The sequence below is a fragment of the Sinocyclocheilus anshuiensis genome, unplaced genomic scaffold, assembly GCF_001515605.1.
Source record: "Sinocyclocheilus anshuiensis isolate Anshui unplaced genomic scaffold, SAMN03320099.WGS_v1.1 scaffold1968, whole genome shotgun sequence".
Classification (NCBI taxonomy): domain Eukaryota; kingdom Metazoa; phylum Chordata; class Actinopteri; order Cypriniformes; family Cyprinidae; genus Sinocyclocheilus; species Sinocyclocheilus anshuiensis.
This window is the reverse complement of record NW_015555840.1, coordinates 126764-136594: the sequence shown is the minus strand read 5'-3', so window position 1 is coordinate 136594 and position 9831 is coordinate 126764. Positions and strand designations below refer to the sequence as shown.

General features: G+C 36.7%; 1 protein-coding gene across 1 annotated transcript in view; it reads left to right on the top strand.

Annotated features, from left to right (window-relative positions):
• The first annotated feature begins 2651 nt into the window (after positions 1 to 2651).
• Positions 2652 to 9831, top strand: part of agfg2 (ArfGAP with FG repeats 2) — a 14688-nt gene continuing 7508 nt past the window's right edge. The window contains exons 1-6 of the mRNA XM_016469878.1: positions 2652 to 3381; positions 3933 to 4026; positions 6222 to 6337; positions 6690 to 6840; positions 8670 to 8796; positions 9032 to 9136. Coding sequence (XP_016325364.1) covers positions 3215 to 3381; positions 3933 to 4026; positions 6222 to 6337; positions 6690 to 6840; positions 8670 to 8796; positions 9032 to 9136 — 760 coding nt within the window. The 5' untranslated portion in view covers positions 2652 to 3214. The remainder of the gene's footprint in view (positions 3382 to 3932; positions 4027 to 6221; positions 6338 to 6689; positions 6841 to 8669; positions 8797 to 9031; positions 9137 to 9831) is intronic.

Here is a 9831-nt window from a genome sequence, read left to right as displayed (position 1 = left end):
CAGTTTATACAAACTTGTCCCGGTTAAACCTGTTGTTCATAAGTAAGCCCCACCTGACAGCAGTGAAAGAAATCAAGCAAAAACCGAAACACAAGTCAGAGATGTAAACTTAAAATAATCCCATGCAGCAACTGTACACCTGTACATATGTAGGCTAAATAAAACTTTACCAACACTGATCTCTCTCTCTCTTGATGTAAACAAAGTAGTAGCAAGTCTACTCTTGCTACTCATTTTTCACATTTTAGCATAATAGTCAGAGCTGGGTAGTAACTGATTACATGCAATCTGGATTACGTAATCAGATTCCAAAAATTAAGTACTTGTAATTAGATTAAATTACATTTTAAAATACTCGTAATCAGACTACAGTTACTTTTTTTTATGGATTACATGATTACATATTATTCACACAATAGCAATAAATGATTCATAATTCATCAATTCTCCTTGATTTCAATGTTCCTTTCTAAAATATACCGCTTATATACACTCAGAAAGTCTTCCAGTTTTGTGGACATTCACACAGAGATCAGTCACATGTCAGATGTCTACACAGCATTTGACCACTGGATTTACAAAAATCATTTCAAGTGTTTCAACATTGATTTAACTACTGATGAACACAATTCATTTTTATTTGAATTATCACCCAGTATGTTATTTAACCATCTATTACAATGTCTTTCAAACACATTAAAACGCACAAATTCACATTATTTCTTATTTATGCAGGCATTCCCAAACTTTTTTTTGTCATCTGAACATCTTTCAACTAATATATTTACTTAAGTAAAATTTTAAAATAAATACTTTAATAATTAAGTATCATATTTGCATGTTCACGGTTCTCTGATGTTGGTTAATGGTCACATGATATGGTAAACAAATAAAACAATTCATTTTTTAGGAAGTGTTTTATTTCTTTTTATGTTATTTTAAAATTATTTATTTTAATTTGACATTTTTATGCTTTAATTAATGATTAACTTTTTGTTAAACTCACAAACCTCCTGCAGTTCCTTCACAAACCCCAGTTTGGGAAACCTTGACGTAATGTAATGTTTAATCCATTTTATGTTGTTAATTTCAATGAATGGAATATATATATTTTATTTTTATATCAATATGGTGCAAGATTTTCTTATTTAAATCAATGTGATAAGTGAGTAAGGTCAAAAGTAATCTAAAAGTAATCTGATTATATTACCTGAAATGTGTACTGTAATGGATTCCGTTACAAACTACAATTTTTGTCATGTAATTTGGAATCAGTAACAGATTACAATTTGTAAGTAATCTACCCAGCTCTGATAATAGTAAACTAATTCATATCGAAACAACAAAAATGGTTTCTGCAGGTTTTATTGAGATAAATTTACGACTTTTTAAAGGCCTTTTTAAGACCAAGTAAAAAATAAAAAAAAAATGACAGAATAAATGGAAGGGAACACAATACATCAATGTCCTAAATGTAAGTGTCTATGGAGCAAAAAATTAGTTTTTGAACATTTTTGAAAATTAGCAACATGTTAAAGTAAAAAAATACAACTTCCAACAGATTACATTTCTATTACTTTTTAATTAGTAAAACAATTCTTGAGGCTTGAATACCTGTGTTCCCAACCACTAGAGAATATGCAAATAACTTTTACACCCTCCTGAACACACAGCAAAATTTGTTTTTCCTCAGAAATTCTTGTTTTCCAGTGCAAATGTCTTAATATTCTTAAATCAAGATACATTTACTTGATAAGCAAAATGATATAAGACATGAAGCCTTGTTTTCTGTGAAACTGATAAAAAACATTAAGTAGATTTATGACTAAAGCAAGAACAAATATCTACCAATAGGCTCATAAAAATCAAATTAGTTCAAAGGGAAAATACATTTTCACACTTCGTTTTAAACTCACTTTGAATTAAGTCTTTTTAAGACCTGCAAAAACCCTCGGAAATATGGCAACTGTACCCTGATAGCACACGTACATCATGGAGACGTCTATCAGATGTCTGCATTTACATTTGCAAGACGTACACGAGTGTTTGCTCATCTGCAATACGTCTATCAGATGTCAAATTGACGTTTAGAAAATGTCTTTAAGATGTTTATGATTTAGCATGTAAGTAAAACTGACTGTCAGATGTTTGTACACAGCAGATGCTTTCCAGATGAAGCGATCTTTAACAGACATCCTGCAGACGTACGTGTGCTATCTGGGTAGTGACCTTATAGATTACATTTCTGTTAACCAATTTAAATGGCCCTTACAACTAAATCGGATGTTTGGCGAAACCGCTTCCTCTGCTGGTTGGAAGTTGCCACTGCAGTTCACGCATCCTGTGTTTTCACTCATTGCAAGACCAGGAACCAGGCCAACATTACACCAGTATAACTGGCGAGATGTCTCCGTTAATGTGACTTAATACAAGAATGCGTCAAAAGGATGCACTCACTTTAAAATTCATCAAAAGTGTTTTCGTTTTTGATCATTATGCTAATCTTTTTTTTCAGTCGTGGTCCACAGTCCACACTGAATATTGATTGGGTACTTCATGTAAAGAGTTAATATTTACGACAGGACAGCATTTTTAATTTCAAACGTCATACAAAAGGGCGTGATAAACCCTAATAAAAAATCTCACGTTGCTGGGTAACACTGGTAATAAATAAGCACAAAATAATGAGCACACAGCCATCGTAAACAAAATACTGTTAAGCAGATTAGTCCCCATTTATCCCACTTTCCAGAGGCACAGTGTGCACTAGGTTGCCTCCTCCATCCTCGTCTTGGTTTCTGTTCGCAATCTCCTCAGAATCGGAGAATCGGGTGCGCAACAGCAGAGTCTGCGCGCCGTTAAGGGTGTGAGATTGAGCGAACGGAGAGGAATCGGCAGAGCGCGGAAGAATAATGATCCCGCGCCCGTGAGAATCGGATTTTCTTTGCGCCCAGCAATGAATAAATAAACAGGGCGGTTGGAAAAACTCCGGGCGGATCGGCCAGTCGTGACCACGGGAGACTACGCATGTTAGATCGTTTCATATCAATTCAAGTGCATGAGAAGACCACCAGCCGCATAGTCGCTTTCAGAATGCAGGCGTGAGAAGAAACGTACTACGGCGGGGGAATTAAAGTGCGACGACGGGCGAGTGAACGGCACCCCCACAACAGTCCTGAGGGCCAGGGAGTGCGCGCGCCTGCAGGGCACCAGCATGTCGAACCGAAAACACCGGGACAACCAGGAGATATGCGCCCGCAAGGTGCGAGAGCTCGCCCAGACGGGAGTGAACAAGCACTGCTTCGAGTGCAACCAACCCGGGGTGACTTACATCGACATCACCGTGGGCTGCTTCGTATGCACGTCATGCTCCGGAATGCTGTGAGTAATAATGCATGTGATTATTACATGTCAAAATTTGTATGCGTATTCTTCAGCAACCCCCGGAAAATATGTGGCTACAATGCGGCGCTGTCCGCGTGAGTTTGAGAGATCTCTAGTTGTGTTTACATTCAAGACAGTCGGTAATTATTACTACTTTGTCGTTTTCAGGCGTGTCCCGGTCTCGCTTGCGTTACGTGTCATTTCGTCATGATTTCAGGTTTGGCATCAATATAAGCGTGTTTTCTGCATGTCAGCAAAGGAATGGCGTGATTCCACTGAGCGTTACTACTGCAAGTTCTACACGATTTCAGTATGCAACTGCACTTACGAACACTAATAGCTAGTTCTTCACTAGCACTGGAGAGAAAAGAAAAAAAGAAAGAGAGAAAAAAAGCAGCACGCTTCCTTCACGGTTTTGTCACGTCCTGCACTGTTTATCTCGCACGTTTCTCCTGTTTGTATTAAAATAAATGACACCCCATTGAACGTTTTCTCCCAGTTTCGTGTTTAACCACACAGTTTGTGCTTGCGGTTTGTTTCTGTTTCAGGAGAGGGCTCAACCCACCCCACAGAGTTAAGTCTATTTCCATGACAACCTTCTCCCAACAGGAAGTGGAGTTTTTGCAAAACCATGGGAACGAGGTGAATGACAGGTCTACTAGTACATAAGTGATGCTGGTAACCACTTGCCTTTTATTTTAGAGGTCATACAAGTTGGCAAATTTGTATTAGTGTTGTGCAAAATCATATCCTTCTTGGACCCCAAAGTAAATAAAGTGTTCTCTATTTGGTGCCTGATAAAAAAAAAAATTACATTATTGCTTGTTAATATATGTCGCATTAATCATTATGTTAATTAATATTTAAAATTCTATATCCTATCATATACCATATTACATAATCAAATACAAATGGTCATAATTATAGATAATTGCTTGGAAAAAATGTCAGAATCAGAATAAAGGGTTACTTTTGAATGAAACTCAATGGGGAAACATATTTTGCCATCATAATGGGAAAAATTCCTGACCCCTGGACTAAACAGTAAACCCAAAGCTCAAAATAAATATTGCATTGAACTGTTACTCATGCAAAGAAGGCGTTTACATAGGAGACTTAAGGGAAAAAATCAACCAAAAAAAAACTATATATATATATAAAGGTCAGAAAGAGGGTCAGCCATTTTTGCACAACACTGACTAAAATTAAAAGGGAACCTTATGGGGAAAATATATATGCAAACATATATAAAGGATATATAGTGTTAAAACTGAATAACAATATAAAAGCCACAAAAAGGTCTCAAAATTAAATATAAATATAAACACACAAATATGAAAGTGACGTGACATGTGGCCAAGTATGGTGACCCATACTCGGAATTAGTGCTCTGCATTTACCCATCCAAAGTGCACACACACAGCAGTGAACACACACACACCGTGAACACACACCCGGAGCAGTGGGCAGCCATTTATGCTGCGGCACCCGGGGAGCAGTTGGGGTTCGGTGCCTTGCTCAAGGGCACCTCAGTCATGGTATCGAAGGTGGGAGAGAGTGCTGTAGATTCACTCCCCCCACGTACAATCCCTGCCGGTACGAGACTCGAACCCACAACCTTTGGGTTATGAGTCCGACTCTCTAACCATTAGGCCACGACTTCCCCAAAATATAGAACATATTTTGCATAGACATACTGTATATTGTCTCATTTTAACCATGAACAACCTCATATGTAACATACTCTGAATTCTATTAATAGAAAATACCACATGTGTAAGGGATAGACTTTCATAGTTTATATTTGGCTGTACATGCACAGTGTATGTGCATGTAAAATTACCTAGTCCATCCATGGAAATGAAAGACTAAAAACATTTGATGCCTTCCATCATATAAACTGCAAAACCAGGCTAACTTAGTAGTGCATTGAGCAAATGTTGGATAGCTTGACACCAAGAGCCTCTATTAAGTTTTGTATTAAATCATTTGTGCTTAAATGGTGTGTGGGCACAGAATAATATACAGTATAGATTTTTTTTAGTACTGTGGTTTTCCCATGAGTGTGTGAGCAAATCTGAATGGGGTTCAAGTACAGACACTGCTCTTTCACTCCCCAACTAACACACACATACTCACATTCACACCCACGATTGGCACTACAGGATTCTTGCTCATTGCTGTTGAAGCCAACTCTGAATGCTCAGAGGGTGCATGTGCCGTTGCTTGTATAACACTGGCAAAAAATTCATCTGACTCATTCCTCCTCTTACTGTCAGTAAAGCACTTTGAGTATAAGAAGGAACAGACAGGCACAGCAAATATCAATGCTAGTGATGACATTGAAGTGAATGATAAATTAAAACTACACAACTAAACCATTACTGATCCATACACAAATCACAAAGCGTAACTGAGCCTGATAAATTGCATCTAAGCTTATTCTATGCTAAAAATGTGTGCATTTGGACTCCTTTTTTTGTAATTTATGTCACTGAGCATCTGGGTCAGAGTCTAATTTGTTGAAGTACCTCTGAAACATCATATTAGAACACATATTAGTTTCCTTGTAATCCAACAAAGTTTGACAGATTTACATTAACTATTAATGTTCAGTAATAATAAAGCTTTTAAGTTAATTGCAAACATAACCACAAAGATGCAATATGCTTTATAAATAGTGGTGCGCAGTCTCAATTTTACATTAAAATGATAGCAAACTTCTTTGAGGAAGAACTCTATGCTATATGACGATTAGCCTGTAACAGGCTGTATAAACTTTGTAAATGAGGCTTTGAAAGGAGATTAACTGTGTTCTTGGTTTATGGGGTCGTTAGGTTGGAAGGAGAACGTGGCTCTTCACATTTGACCCCAAAACAGATGGCTGTTTTGACGCACATGACACACGGAAGCTGAAAGAGTTCTTGCAGGACAAATATGAGAGAAAGAAATGGTGAGTGAGAAGAAGTGTGGTCATAAAGCAGTTTCAGTGTGGATCAAACTGAATGATCAATACATGCCCTAAACCAGGGGTATCCAACCCTGGTCCTGGAGGGCTACCGTCCTGCAGATTTCAGTTCCAACCCTGCTCCAACACACCTGTCTGTAATTATCAAGCAGCCCTGAACACCATGATTAGCTGGTTCAGGTGTGTTTGATTCGGGTTGGAGCTAAAATCTGCAGGACGGTAGCCCTCCAGGACCAGGGTTGGACACCCCTGCCCTAAACCATTATGCTTTTTCTCCCTGCATTATGTGTAGATGAAAGTCAAAGAATGCCATACTAAGAAGTGTCTGTTTTTCCAGGCATTTCTCTAAAAGCAAGATTCGCAGGGATGTGAATGAGTCACCATGGGGTCCAGGGGTTCAGGCTGTTCCAGCTCCACACGGACCCGCTCAGAATCAGCCTCCACCTGGACATCCTCTGAACCCCACTGCCCGGACCACTCGCACTCTGGTGAGGAAGAAATGAGGAAAGCTCAGGAATAAAAAAAAGATTTGAATAGATAAAAGAAAATGAGAGAGAAATGACAAAAGAAAAAGTTCAAAAATGTCTTATCAAATTTATTTTGTATATTGGTTTAATCAATTTATTATTATTATAAATGAGAATCAGTTTATTATTATTATTATTATTATTAGACCAACAGAGCAAAAATGTTGGCCATTATGTTAATAAAATGTAATTTATTTTCCATTAATAACAATAATAATAATAATAATAATAATTATTATTATTATTATTATTATCAATAATTACTACTATTACTATTACTTTAAATATGACAATATTTTGTAATGATCATTTAAATCTGACTAATTTGCAAATTGTTTGTCATAAATCAACATCTCAGGAAAATGTTATGGGATTTAAAAAAAAATATGACTTTCTGTTGTGAAACAGGACATCGATTTCATACATGTCCACTGTAAAGGACACCAGGACTAAAAGCATGTTTACTATGGATTTTGGGAGACACAACAAGTGAATAGGAATTGTTTGTCATAAATCAACATCTCAGGAAAAAGTTATGGGGTTTCTAGTCAAAATATGACTTTCTGTTACGAAACAGGACATTGATTGACACCAGGACTAAAAGCATGTTTATTACACATTTTGGTAGACACAACAAGTGCACAGGGAAAGAAATTATATATCAATATTCCTATGAAATATTAGATATTATTATGAAAATCTTGCCAAATATTACTCCCATTATTACACTTCTTTTTTCATTACATGTTGCCCCAAAAACACATTCATATGCAAATTAGATACAGTGTATAGATACATTGTATATAATGAGAAAACCTGTTTAAGGCCATTTTACACACATACTGCATAAAGCTAAATGCTATATCAAATCATTCTGTTATATCTTTCATAACATAGTTCAGAATCATTATATTATACAAAGTTTCTTTATACAAAGTTTGGTGTAAAAATAAAAATTGATTGGTGAATTAAAAATCCCACTGTTTACCTTTTCATGTCTATTCATGTCCTATTAATAAATAAAAAAAGAGTCCTGGTGTCCTCTATAGAGGACATAGCATAACAAATAAATAAAATATCATTTTTCAAAAATCTTATTTTTCCCCTTTTTTTCTTATGCTTTAAACAAATGTAATGACATGAACAAAATTCTAAATTCGCAAACTTTTTTTCTGGTAGTGAATTGAACTGTAAGAGTCAAAGAGGGTTGTGGTTCGAGCTCTCTAAAGCCTGGAATACACTACATGATTTTTGCCCCGATTTTCTGCCGATTTACAGTCTGGAGAAGTTGACGCTAGTTGCCGAAAGTCAGAGCCAGTCTGCAGATTTGAGTTGACAGATTTCATAGAGAATCGCATAGTGTATGATGTTCACATTCTCCGATTTTTTAGCTTGAGACTATGATTCCGTCCAGTCGGAGGATATCAAACATGTTTGATATTTTCAGCCGATTTTAGAACACATGTTGTTTTCATTTGTCATGCATCTCTTAGCAATAAGGCACATGTTTCTGCATGAAATTGTTGTGATCGGAACAACTTGAAAGTCGGTAGTGTGTGATCCTCAGTAGTGTAGTGTATGATGACCAGTTTTTCAATTGTCACTATTTACAAAGTCGGTAAGTGTATGATGCACAGTGTTTTAAAAGTCTGTTCAGATTTTAAAAGTCATGTAAAGTATTCCAGCCTTAACATGCTTTCATCTCTGATCTGAAAACCAGCCCCAAAATGTGTCACACCGAGGGTGCTGATCTGATTTTTAATACTGAGTGTGTGTGTGTATTCACACAGTCCCAGTCCCAGTCCCAGTTGTCAATATGGGACAGAGCTCCTGCTGTCTCCCCAGCTGATAGCTGTACTGAGGGGTTCACTGCCAGACCAACTCGCTCACAGAGCTTCAGAGATCATCCCATTAAAGGTACAGCCTTCAGACTCTCATCTCTACCCATCTGCTTTCCTTTCCTCAATCTGTTTTTCTTCCACTTTTCCTGTCCTCTCTTCCCCCTCCTTCTTTCTTGTCTACCTCCCTCTTCTGATTACCTTTCTTGTCTACCTCCCCACAGATGTACTGTACCATGAGTCATCATTAGACTGATTTATTCTTTCATTTTTATTTAAACGTTTTATTGTCTGTTCCTCTCTCTCTATTTAAGACACATTGTTAAGTGGTGTGGAGAGACAGAGACCAGGAACGATTTCTTCTGGAATGGGGCACCAGAATCATCCCTCCTCCTTTCCAGCCCTTCCACGTCCTTCAGGTACACAAAGACACACATGTATTGTGTCTATCACATAAAATACATTTCTGTGAAGTATAAAATGGGGTTCAAAAGTCCACATCGAAAATCTGGGGTTTCATTTTATTTAAACCTAGAAATAAATATAATGTTTTTGAAACACTTAAAACAAAGAGTTTTGTTTTAAATGTTATGACTTAAATTTAAAAGTAAGCTATGATCTAAATTTGAAAATAATATATTTAATATAATTCAGATTAGAGAGTAGTATTTAAAATTCTGTATTATTTATAAGCCACTAATCAATTGTAAGCAAATGTGTGACATTGACCGTGTAAAGTCCTTTTGTCATTTAAGCAAGTGGAGGAAAAAAAAAAATTAAACAATGAAATTCATGTACATTTTAGAGTTAGACTTTTCACTTAAAGGGGTCATATGATACTGCTGAAAAGAACATTATTTTGTGTATTTGGTGTTATGAAATGTGTTTATGCGGTTTAAGGTTAAAAAAACACATTATTTTCCACATACTGTACATTATTTTTTCTCCTCTATGCCCTGCCTTTCTGAAACGCGTCGATTTTTACAAAGCTCATCGTTCTGAAAAGCGAGGTGTGCTCTGATTGGCCAGCTATCCAGTGCATTGTGATTGGCCGAATACCTCAAGCGTGTGACGGAAATGTTACGCCCCTTACCATACTGTGATGCCGTGTCCG